We start from the raw sequence: 12871 nt of genomic DNA on the forward strand, positions 1-12871 counted from the left end.
CCACTAGTAGGCGTCCATGCAGACAGACTGCACTATATGTAAGACAATGAATGGTGGATCTGGCTCTCTCCACAGGCCTGAAGGACTGTGGGCAAACTGTCCATTGCCAATGCTTCCACCAGCCAGAATTCCCATTTAGGGGGTGTATGGAACTATACCTGCACCTTCATGTTAGATTGGTGGGAGGAGAATTGGTTTGCACTTGGCATTGCTAGTAAGGTTCCCATGTGCAAGGCCATTTACTAGGGTTTTAGTCCAAGAAGGACCAGCATTTGAGCCCTGGAGAATAAATTGCAGTGTAGATGTGTACAGGCTTATACATTTAATACAGATATGTTACAACGTGTTTGAAATACTGGATACTCCATTGGGTTAAAAATTTGTATCCTTTAGGCCTTTAAATATTAAAGCATCAGAAATGCTTTAAAACTGCAGATTTCTGTACCCAAGTTGGTTGATTCTAATGAGAGTCGTGCATTGCTGTGTCAGTCTTAGTGACAAATAGAACAAATGCTATTACGCTCAACAGGAAGTTGTTGTTGATAGAAACCATCATTAAGAGAATGTTAATGTTATGCATTTAAGCACTCAGGTTCAGGAAATGAGTTAAGGTACGCTCATGCAACCTTAACTCTGCACTTGTGCATATGCATTCTGATTGCAAGCATGGTGTATGGATGCTTAATACATGGCTATATAAAATTCCTTGATTTTCCCCCTCCACCCCCCTATAATCTTAGGTGCACTTGTGTAGTATCTTGTACTATTTTTGTCATTTGTATATATCCTATTTTCCATGTTATTGTGATCCAGGTCATCCTTGATTTAGACTTTTATATGGTACATTCTTGCCTATCTTATCCAAATACATGGCTTATTTAGTTAGCAGCCATATATGATACAATTATTTTCAACCGCTACACATACATCCTTGCATATAATTCATGGGGGTCAGGTAGTTATGAAATATGTGTTAGCTATGAAATATCTCAAGTATCCCAGCAAATTTTATCTATTGCTGTTATACCTAATTTGTACCATTTTCACAAAGCGTACTGCAATGATGTACTCCACTTCATATAGAAATGACTACTGGATTATGTCTGGCGCACACAGTACTACAAAATACCACAGATGTATCTAAGGGCTAGTCTACACTAGAAGCACTATAGTGCATCTGAAGAAGATGCTCTATGCCAATGGGAGAGATCTCCACCTCCATGAGAGGTGGTAACTGTGTCGGCAGGAGAAGCTCTCTGCTGACATAGCACAGTCCACAGCGGTGCTTAGATTGGTGTAACTTACGTCATTTGGGGGGTGACTTATTTACAAGTCTGAGTGACATAAGTTATACTGACGTGGTAGTGTGTGTAAGCCCTAAGGTTGTAGAAAAGCTGTATGTATTGTATTTGAGACAGTCTAAATAAATGATCATATATTATTATAATGCATAAGTACAAGGGCCACAATTAAGGTTTTACCTTTGTAATTTCCTGGTTTGACTGTTTAACTATCCAACTTTAATATAGCGTTCCATTTTCTAGGTTTCTTAAAAAAAAAAATTAAATTGCAGAAATGATACATCACCAGAGCGTCTGATCCCATGCACCTTAGGAGGGCTTCAGGAGAGAGCCGGTCTCCTTGTAGATATCAGTTATGCAACTTTTACCTTTCAAGATGCAGTGAATGAGACGTGTCTTATAATTTATGAACTGGAGCAGGAAACGTTTCAGAATTAAAGGGCTTGACTAAATAAATAAAAAAAAATACTCTAGCTTTCCTTTTTTTCCAGGTGAATGTATTTAGTCTGAGCTAGAATACAATTTATTCAGTGTGCTGTAGCACATAACTGGTACAGTAGTCTATATGATAGCAATATAAGTTGTTAGTGATCAAGAACACCTCTTAACTATTTTTAGTCCTCCAGCTCCCCTTCTTTATGCCTATAAAGGTTAGTCTTGAGGAAATAAATTATTACAATTGTAATACCAAAACAAATGGGAAGAGTCAGAAGCAAAATCCCAGACTGGGGCTTTATAGATTCAACACTTTGAAATGCACCTGAAGTCAGCAAGATGCACGGGTTATGTCTCCCATATGTCTAATCCACAAAGGCAAACCGCTACATTCTCCCCCAGTGGAAGTCTTTGCTTGGCTTTCATGAATAGCCCCATGCAGACCACAGTTCAGTAGTGTAGTCTAGAAGTGACAAAAGTATGTATAAATGCAGTCAGAGGTGTGTATGTTAAAGGAAATGCTGCAACCTCTTGTCTAGCGGTAGCTAAAACATGTTGGTCTACTATTTTAACTAAGGGCAGAAATGTCCATTCCTTTTAAAGCGTGGAAATGCTATAATCCCTGCCAGTTTATCCAGGTTCTCCCTACCACTCAGCATTAACTTCAGCTCATCTTTATCCTTATTCCTATGTCTTTCACATGTGGGAAGAGCAAACACATTGGAACCTGACTTAGGCAAAAGAGAGATTTGAGTATCATGAGCATATTGATGCACATGTAGCCCAAAACAACTCAACTTTTGCTGGTGGCCTCATTTTTGTTGAAAAAGAATACTGATAACATGGAAGTAGTGTCGGGAGGCTGAGGAGTTGTTCAGTGCAACCCTTTGAGATTTATCCAAAAGGAAGGAATAGTGCTACTAGAGAACAGTTGAGCTGATGATATTGAAATGGTGCTGAAATAGTATTGAAAGTGATCCAGTAAAATCAGTAGACCTCTAACCTTGGTCTATCAGATGAAGATATCAGTATAATTATCTCTACATACCAGGCCTGAAACCAGACCAATAGGATCCAGCTGACTGCCCACCATCTTCTCAGTAATCATTTCCTAAATGGAAGGTCCAAGATGGTTAATTCACAAGCTGTCATAAAAAAAAAAATCACCCTTGTAGGTATGTTTAATATTGTGCCTTAGCACTTGTCTCTTTGAAACAGAAACCAGACTCAGCCCTTTTCTTCAGGTTTTTGCGAACAGCATTACGTACCACAGAGATCTCCAAAATGCAACATGAAGCATGGCTAGTTTCATCTTATATGACAAATTGACTCTAGAGAATGACAGGTTTCCTCTCTTAATTTTCTGCTTATGCATATGTTGATGTATACAAATGTGAATATTCTGCCTTATCAAGCAAAGATGATGATAATGAACAAATTCAAAAGCAATGAACAATATATATTTTATTGCAGCATAGAACAAACTAGCTAACAATGCAATTCATATATATTCTGAATTATTTTATTAGATAAGTAAACAAAAGGAACATAATATGCTTGTCTTCCTATATTGTAGGTAATCATTTTTATTAAGGTACATAATGAACTACCTCACCCTCTCCTCCCAAAACAGACTGGCTAGCATCTGCTTGATTTATATGCTGTGACTTTTTCCTGCTGTTTTCTATCAACATTAATTGTGAAAAATGGTGCCATGTTGCCCTCTTGATATTATTTTGGAGATGGACTAGGTCTTAAAGCATCCAGATGCATACAGTTCTACACATATCTATGGAATTAACTCACCAAGGTCTGCTCTGCAATATTTTTAATAGACTTACATGTTCTGAGGGAAAAGAAGAATCATAAAAAGTCTTTGCTATTGCATTCCATTCTTCACTGGGTCTCTATGAGACCTCGATGGATACTTGAGGTATTCAAAGTGTCAGCAACTCTGTTAATACTGGTAGAATCTGATTGACAAAAAGGAAATGGTAACAACTGCAATTCATTTTCTAGGCACTAATTTTAGAGTGACTAAACTTCTGGTTTATCTCTGATCTTAACAGCCATAAGTGTTTGTTTTAAATCACAGAATTTTTGTTTTGATTTTACCTCATTTGTACTTTATTGTTTTTCTACACTTTGATCTTACTGCCAGAAATTCTGTTTCAGTAGGAGAGCGGCAAGATGATTTTTTTAATAAAGTTTCCATTTTAATAAAAAAAATACTGTTTACCATTTCATTTATATAATGCATTACAAAAGTCCCAGTATTAAAATAAAAAGATATTTTTGGTAAATAATTGAAGAGGAATTTACTCACCTTGTGCAGTAACAATAGTTCTTTGAGATGTGTGTCCCTATAGGTGCTCCATGGTAGGTGCTCTTGCATCTCTGCTCTGCTGATAGAAATTTGGTAGCAGTGTTCATTCACCCCACATCTGCGCTGTCCCCTCCTCGTACTCTGCCTGGAGGCTAACCAGCACACCCAGGTGAATCCCCCTCAGTTCCTTCTCTACCACAGAGCCCTTGACAAGAACTGCTAAGTAAGAGGGGAGGAGGGTGGGTCATGGAGTATCCCTAGGGACACAGATCTCAAAGAACCATTGCTACTGCTCACGGTGAGTAACTTCCTCTTCTTTAGTGTCTGTATGGGTGCTCCACTGTAGCTGGCTCCTGAGCACTATCCCTAATGGGAGGCTGGGACTTTAGAGCTGTTATGGATGACAATACTGTGGAGCCAAAGACGGTGTCGGAAGCAGACTCCATAGTAATCACATAGTGTTCTGGGCAAGTATGCGCAGACTCAAGTTGCTGCCATGCAGATTTCTGAGATGGGAACATTCTTGAGGAAGGTAACAGTGGAGGAAACAAACCTTGTGGAGTGTGTGTGGATTCCGGATGGAGATACCATGTTGTGACCTTGATAGCAGTGTTTGATACAATTCGAGACCCATTTGGAGAATCTCTGGGCTGGTATCGTTGCATCATTAGACCTTTCCATAATGGAAAGGAAAAGCTTAGATTTCCTAAAGGGCTTTGTCCCTGGCCAGGTAAAAGGCCAGGGCTCTCCTAACATCTAGGGTATGCAGTATAGCCTCCCTGTTATCACAGTGAGGATTAGGGTAAAAGGATGGGAGGTGAATCAGTTGATTTATGTGAAAAGATGAGGTCATCTTGGGGATGAACTTTGGATGCAGTCTGAAAGTAACCTTGTCCCGAAATAATATTGTACAAGGGGGTGGGAGTGCCATTAGTGCTGCTATCTTCCCTATTCTTCTTGCTGAGGAGATTGCCACCAAGAACACTGTCTTTTTAGGCAGGTGTGTGAGCTAACAAGTGGCCCTGGGTTCAAAGGGTGGCTGAGTCAGGCTCTTTAGTACTAAGTTTAGGTCCCATATTGAGGTGGGGCATCTGGGTTGGGGAAAAAGATTTACTATATCTTCAAGGAATTGTTTTGTAGTTGGGTGTGAGAGCACTGAGAAGCCCTCTATTTCTTCATAAAAGGCTGCTATGACTGCTAGGTGAACTCTGAATGAACTAGGGGATAGTCCTGATTTCTCGAGAGTTAGTATATACTCCTGTACCATTGGGAGAGTAGCAGATGGGGAAATTTGCTTGGAATTACACCAAACCAGAAATCTAGTCTGCTTTTGCAGGTAACTAAACAGGGTAGCCAATTTCATAGTATGTAATAATACTTCCCATACTTCCTGAAAGCAGGATCTTTATATGTGCTGGAACCATGAAGGAGCCAGGCCTTGAGTTAGAGAATCCGCAGGTTGAGGTGGAAAGTGTTTCCTTCATTCCGCGAGAGGAGGTGTGGAGAGAGACTGGTAGGCATGTTGCCAGCTGTGACAGGTAAGGGTATCACGTCAGTCTCAGCTAGATTGGAGCAATCATTAAAACATTTGCTCTCTCTTTATTTTTACTAGGACTTTGAGCGATAGAGGAAATGTGGGAAAGGCGTATAGAGAGCCCTTGTGCCCTTGACAGAAAGAAAGCATCCCCTAAAGAGTGTTGACCGAGGCCTGCCCTAGAGAAGTAGCATGGGCATTTCTTATTCAGGTAAGTGGTGAACAAGTCTATTGTTGCTGTCCCTCACTGTCTGAATATGCCACAGAGTATTACTGAGTTATCTCCCATTCGTGGTTGTGTAGGAACTTGAGTCTGAGACTCTCCGCTGTCGTGTTCTGCACTCCTGGTAGGTAGGCCATTGATATCATAATGCACCAATTCCATAGCATTAGTGCTTCCTCACAAAGGGAAAGTAATCTGGCACCCATTGATGATTTATGTAGTACATACATGCTATGTTGTCTGTCATGACGCTTGTGTATGTACCTCTAATCAGCAAAAGGAAATAAGCACATGTATTCCTGACTGCTCTGAGTTTAAGGAGATTAATATGAACACATGCCTCCATGGGTAACCACTTGCCCCATGTTGTGAGGTTGTTGAGATATGCTCCTTATCCTATGAGGGATACGTCAATGGTGAGGAGTAGTGCTGGAGGGGGGTTGGGCTGTGTGAACGAGATCCCCATGCAGATGTTTGCTGGGTCCTTCCACCACTTCATGGATTGCTTGACTTCAGTGGGTAATGATAGGGGCTTGTCTACACTGTCTCTGATTGGCCTGTAAACTGAGGTGAACTATGACTGGAGACACCTCATGCAAAACCTGGCATACGCTATCACAGATGTGCCTACAGCCATAGGCCCCAACAGCTGAACGCAGCATCAGGCTGATATTTGAGGGCTGGTTTGCACTGTCTCCTTAATCTGTTCCCCTCTTATAGAATCTGTTTTGTGGGAGGAGCGCTCTCAGTCGGAGAGAGTCGATGGGCTCCTGTGGACTCTAATATCTGTATTGAGATTAACATTGATTTTTGGACATTGATTTGTAGGCCCAGGAGTCTTTGTGTGTGTGGAGGGATGTGTCTGTCTTTTCTGCAAACAATTTGATGCCTTTGAAGGGAAGGTCCTCCATGTTTGTCTGTACTTCCGTGGGGAAGCCAGATAAATGTAGCCAAGAGGCTTGTCGCATCACAATTGCTGTGAAGATGGATTGTGCTGCAGAATTGCCTACGTCGAGCACTGATTGAGTGCTATCTTGGCTACCAGTTGTCCTTTGATAATGGCCCTAAACTGATCCAAAAGATGATCAATAAACAAATTGAGTTTGGAGTAATTGAAGTAGTCATATTTTGCTATTAGCGCTTGGTAATTTGCTATATGGAATTGTAGTGTGGCAGAAGAATAAGCCTTTCTTCCAAAATGGTTGAGGCGTTTCCAATACTTATCATGTGAGGTGGACTTCGCCTGATGCTGACGACCTCTGGACTTCACTGCATCCACAACAATCAAATTAGGGGGTGGATGGGTGAAAAGAAACTCTGTGCCCTTGGCTGGGATGTAGTATTTCTTTTCAGCTTGCTTACAGATTGGCGCAACCGATGCAGGGGTCTGCAGTATCATCTTGGCTGTATCCAAGAAAGCCTCATTGATGTGAAAGGCTTCTCTGGATAAAGAAGAGGAGTGTAAAATGTCTATCAGTTTATGGTATGATTCTTTTACCTCTAGAGGCAATTGCAAAGTATCTGCCACCCTCTTAGGTCTTGAAAGAGTTTAATATTGTCTGTAAGAGAGGGCGGAGGAGGCATCTCTGCCTCATCTGGTGAGGAGGATTAGATGGCGGAGGGGGAAGAAATGTTGGTCAGTGGCGGGACCCTATTTGTCAAGAATCACATGGTTAGAGTTGGCCACAAAATTTCCCTGGAAAATGACTTACACAGTAAGGCCCAATGTTGCAAAGACTTTCCACGCTGGGAGTAGTGCCATTAAGCATATACCTAAATCTTTGCAGGATCAGGGCTTAAGTCTATTTTCTAAACCAGTCAGCATAGTCAATGTTGATACAGCAAAGTAACAAATATCAATCATTTGGTACAGCAGCAAAAGTTATTACCTTACTATGAATATACATATGTGCTTTGCCTTGGCATTAATTTTTATAAATGCCTTCATATGTATGTACCAGCAGGAGACCTTAATCTAATTATAATGTTGTATTTCATTAATTTTTTGTTGTTTGGTTCTGTTATAATTCTTCAGGAAAGTCTTATACTATTTCCCAGTTCATCCCAGTTCGCCCTGGAGATTGTGTTGTGGCTGCTCTCTGTAACCTATCAATGTCACTCCCTAATTCACTGGCAGAATTGTGGTTGAGTGGCATAAGTAATTCCCTCACCTAGACTCTTAACTATTTCTGCAATGCACCAGTCTGAGAGCATGGCATTTGTATTGAGAGTTGAAGTCAGGTATCCCACATAGCTACATCATCTTCTAATCTAAACAGATGTGTAAATGTGTAAAAGTTTTGTAGTTACTTAACCTACAGTGCCTGTATTTCTTTGAGATCTGTTGTCCACATGGATTCCACCTGTGGTGTGACTGCCAAGCATTTGGTGAGTATCCTGTGCTGCAGAAGGACCAAAAGGCAGGACCCTGTGCTGAGAAAAAGTTACTCACCTTGTGCAGTAATGATGGGTTTTCGAGATGTGTCCTCCTATGGGTACTCACTGTGGATGTACTTGTGTCCCTGTGCTGCTGATTGGAGACTTCAGTAGCAGTGTCTGTTAGGCCTGCACATGTGCTGTCTCTCCTCTGGCTGCACCATGAGGCTAGCCAGCGCATGAAAGCTAACCTCCCTCAGTTCCTTCTCTACAGCAGACTCATTGACAAGAACTCCAAAGTAGAGGGGAGGAGCATGGATTGTGGAGCACCCGTAGGGATACATATCTCAAGGAACCATCATTACTGCACAAGGTAACCTCTTTGAGTAGTGTCCCTATGGGTGCTCCACTGTAGGTGACTCCTGAGTGGTCCCCCTTCTGGAGGGCCAGGATTTCAGAATCAGGTCAGTTACAGATGATGGCATTGGAGGCAGAGTCTCCAGTGATCACATAGTGTTCTGCGAAAGTGTGGACTGATGCCCATGTTGGTGCTCTACAGATCTCTGAGATAGGGCTACTCTGGAAGAAGGCAACAGATGAGGAGATTGACCTTTTGGTGTGTATGAATAGAGTTTGGAGGGGTTATGTTGCAAGCTTGGTAATGCTGTCTGATGCAATTTGAGACCCACTTGGAGAGTCTTTGGGCTGATAGTGCTGAGCCCTTGGATCTTTCCACCATGAAGAGGAAAATCCTAGGGGACTTCCTGAAGGCCTTTGTCCTGCCCAAGTATAAAATCAGGGCTCTCTTGACATCTCAGGTATACAAAATAGCCTCTCTGTTGTCTTGGTGAGGCTTGGAGTAAAAAATTTGAAGGTGACTCAATTGATTCATATGAAACAGGGAGGTTGGATGTGGCCTGAGCATAACTTGGCAAAAGAGGAATTCAGATTCACTGGCGGGAACATAGTAGTTTTTGTCTGCCCACTTGCAGGTAGGCACTACCAATGCTGGGGTTTGCCATATGGTTCTTGCTGGGTCTAAGGTAGTTTAATAGGGATGGCGATCTTTGAGAAGAGGTAGAATGGAGGATGTCAAGTCAAGGAGTCAATGGGGAATGTACTTCTAGTGGTATTTGGAGAGTGTCTGAAACTCTTTGCTAACTCCTGGAAGAGACGAAAGTCATCTGCCAGAGATGGTGGGAAAGGCATTACTGCTTCGTCTGGAGAGGAGGAGAATATGATCCTCGGTGTCAGTTCTTCCTCGGCACCACCCTCCAGTTCCTCTGTAATGTCTTGTGGAGGCTCTGAAGCTCTGGATGCTGTGGCCGAGGGGGTATGTCTTGAGGGTTCTTGGGTGAGGCTTGAAGCCCGAGAGGCAGGTCAGTGATATGCTGCCCAAGAGTCTTAAAAGGGCCAGTAGGGAGACGTAGATCCCAGCGGTGGTGCCCAATAGTGGCCGAACCAGTCTGCCAGTGGTGAGGCCATCTGTGGGTACATTTTAAGGCTTTGTTGATACTGAGCACCATATGGGGCCTGAGTGGAGTATTGTGATGCCACCTCCTCTGCTTTGCTGTCTAAACCCTCACTAGAGAGCAGAGGAGCATGGCATGGCAGTGTGAATAATTCCTGTGCTAAGCACAGGTTCAATGCATAGGTCCCGGCACTGAGAAGTGGAGACTGTGGTTCGTCCAATATGCGGAGATCCCTGAAGTGGCAGGATTCCATTAGTACTGATTGTCCTGGTGTCAGTGCCGGGGGGACAGGGATCTTGTCCGCACTGGTCGCGCTGGTGCCGGATGAGGCACTTTGTAGCTCTTTCTGAACTCTTTCCAATTTTTCAGCATCTTTATTGAAGTGTGAGCCCCAGAACTAGACACAGTATTCCAGTAGTGGTCTCATGCCATATACAGAGGTAATACTATCTCACTGCCTTGATATTTTCCAGATTATACCTAACTGGAGGCTTATGTTCTATTGCTTATCCAACATTACCCCTAAGTTCTTTTAAGTTCCAATGCATTCCAGGATACTAACTACCATCTTGAATTTGTGACCTACATTCCTTGTTCCTAGATATTTCATCTTGCATTTGGCAGTATTAAAACCTTTCATTCAAATGAGCCCACTTTTCTAGGTGTTCTAACTTGGTCTTTATAACAGGCCTGTCATAAATGACTACTCCATCTCTGTGTGTCATCTGTAATTTTTACATAGTTATGTTCTTTCAGATCATTGATAAAGATATTGAATTGCATTGGGCCAAGAATAGATCCTTGTGGAATCCCACTAGAAACACAACCATAGGATAATATCCATTTCTAATTATTTTTTTAAACCTACCAGTTAACCAGTTTTTAATCCTTTGAATATGATACAATGGTTTTGTAAAGTGTTAATTTAATCATCATGTGGGATTAATTTGGGTACCTTACAGACATCTAAATATATTATGCCAACACAATGACCTTTACCAAACAAACATGATTGCATTAAAACCAATATCACATTTGTCTGACATGACCTATTTTCCATTAAACTGTTCTGATTAGTATTAATCATGCTGCCATATTTTAATACTTTACTGATTTTGTCCCATATCTGTCTTTCCATGGTTTTGTCTGGGATCAATGTCCAGATAAGTAGCCTAAAGTTATCCAGTCATCCCATTTACCATTTAAAATAATTACTCAACATCAGCTTTTTTCCAGTCCTTTAACAAATCTTGGAATAATAGCAATCATCATTAATGGTTGAGAGCAATCCTTAAACAATTCATTTAATATTCATGGATGCAAGTTATCCAATCCTGTCCATTTGAAAAAAATGAATAGTTGCTGTTTAACATACTTCCTTGTTACTGATGGCACAGAAAATATTTTCTTATTGTTTTAACATATGAATACATCACCCTGCTTCTTTCCAAATACAGAACAGAAATATCAATTGAATAGTTAACGTCATTTCTGCTTCATGATTGACAATTTTATCATCCTTATCTAGTCTGACACCTGTATCAGTGTTTGAATTTCCTTTGTTCTTGCTATATTTCATGAATTCCTTCTGATTTTCCTTAGCCCTACTGGCCATAAAATTTTCATTGATACATTGCTCCTTTTTAACTCTAGCAGTTGCTCAATATTCAGGGCAACTTTCTTTAGAGAGGAAAAACTGAGGAAGTGAGCCAGGTTGCAATCCTATTTACAAAGAACATACACAAAACCTGTATCCCTGATTGAGCTGGGATCTATGCAGAGGGATTGGATAGGCCAGATACAGGGAGCAGACAGGCTGAGAGATGGAGAGAGTGGGTTTTATCATTCCCCACCCATCCCCACTTCTGTAGATTATATCTGACAAAGTTGATACAGCATGAGGCTATATTAACTCTTCTACAATCCCATCCATGGAGGGAGAAATTCCCTTTAACAGGGATTTCAGGATAGTTTCAGCTAGAAGGAGCCCTACAGCATAGCTTTATTGGAGCTCTGCTGCCAGGGTGCAGAGGAAGGGAGTTCTCCTGGGTCTCTAGAGCCCCAATGCAGAGACGTAAAAGCCCCTAAGGTGAGGGCAATGGGATTTGAAGGTGGAATTGTGGCTCATTCTATAAAGAGGTGGGGGGGGGGGAAGAAAGAGACAGAGAGATGTCATTCCCTGGCAGGTTTCCCTTCTAGTTCTCCTCCTACTTTAGCTCATGGATTCTTCTGTCGAAGGGCCAGTCAGGCCTAATAGTGTGTTTACTGGAACCACTATTGTATTATTCAATAATTAGAGGTATAGCTTATCAATACAAAATATTACAGGCACAAATCCAGGCATACAGAGATATATAAGAAATAGCCAAGACACCTGCATAACATATATGTACCCACATGACCTTATTTTTACAAATTTAGTTTTTCTTTTCTTTTCCCCTATTTCCTTCATTGTTTGTTTGTTTGTTTTTACTTGCTGTGTCTTGTTTGCTTTTTTAAAATCATAAATTCTTTGGAGCAGTGACTAAGGGTAACATTTTCAAAACTGCTGAGGCAACTTTGGAGGGAAGTAACTGGGACTGAAGCACCTATATCATTTAGGTGCATTTGAAAATTTTATCCTATAGCACATATTTTTTTCTCAAGCACCTAGCACAATTTTTGATGCTGTAAAAATAATACATTATTTTTTTCTTAATAGAGAAACAAAAATTACCTCTAACTGCTATCTTAATAAAAGAGTATTTGGAGTTTAAAAACAGCACTTCTCATTAAAGTAATCAAATCTAATTGGTAGATTTATTGCAAAACAAATTACATCTATGATATATGCTTTATTTCTTTTTCACATTTTACTAGACTACATTCACAAATGTTTATAACAAAGTTCATATTTGTTATTCGCCCAGCTTTTGTGTATGCATAATATTGTTCAGCAAATAATCACCAAATTACCAAAAGCTTTCTAATGGGCTCACCTGTTTTTCTTTCCCAAAGCATCAAAGGATAGAATCTTCTCCTCTCATTTTTTGCCATGTTCTGTTTATTTTGTGTGTGAGTGTGTTATCTGGATTAATGACATATGCACTATTATAACCAAACAAGCTATTTATGGGCCCAATTTTAAGAGGCACAGAGCACCCCACAACTAACATTAATTTCTGTGAGAGTTGAAGGAAGTGAAAACTTTCCATGAGGTACTCA

The 12871-nt window shown here is 40.9% G+C and overlaps 1 protein-coding gene across 1 annotated transcript in view; it reads right to left on the reverse strand.

Moving 5' to 3' along the window:
• The window catches only part of CCDC73 (coiled-coil domain containing 73), a 62509-nt gene that overhangs the window by 2555 nt on the left and 47083 nt on the right, over positions 1-12871 (reverse strand). Inside the window, 3 exon segments of the mRNA XM_030562125.1 lie at positions 2785-2847; positions 3578-3656; positions 3658-3709. Coding sequence (XP_030417985.1) covers positions 2785-2847; positions 3578-3656; positions 3658-3709 — 194 coding nt within the window.

This window comes from Gopherus evgoodei, chromosome 4 (genome assembly GCF_007399415.2).
Source record: "Gopherus evgoodei ecotype Sinaloan lineage chromosome 4, rGopEvg1_v1.p, whole genome shotgun sequence".
In the NCBI taxonomy this organism is placed as follows: Eukaryota; Metazoa; Chordata; order Testudines; family Testudinidae; genus Gopherus; species Gopherus evgoodei.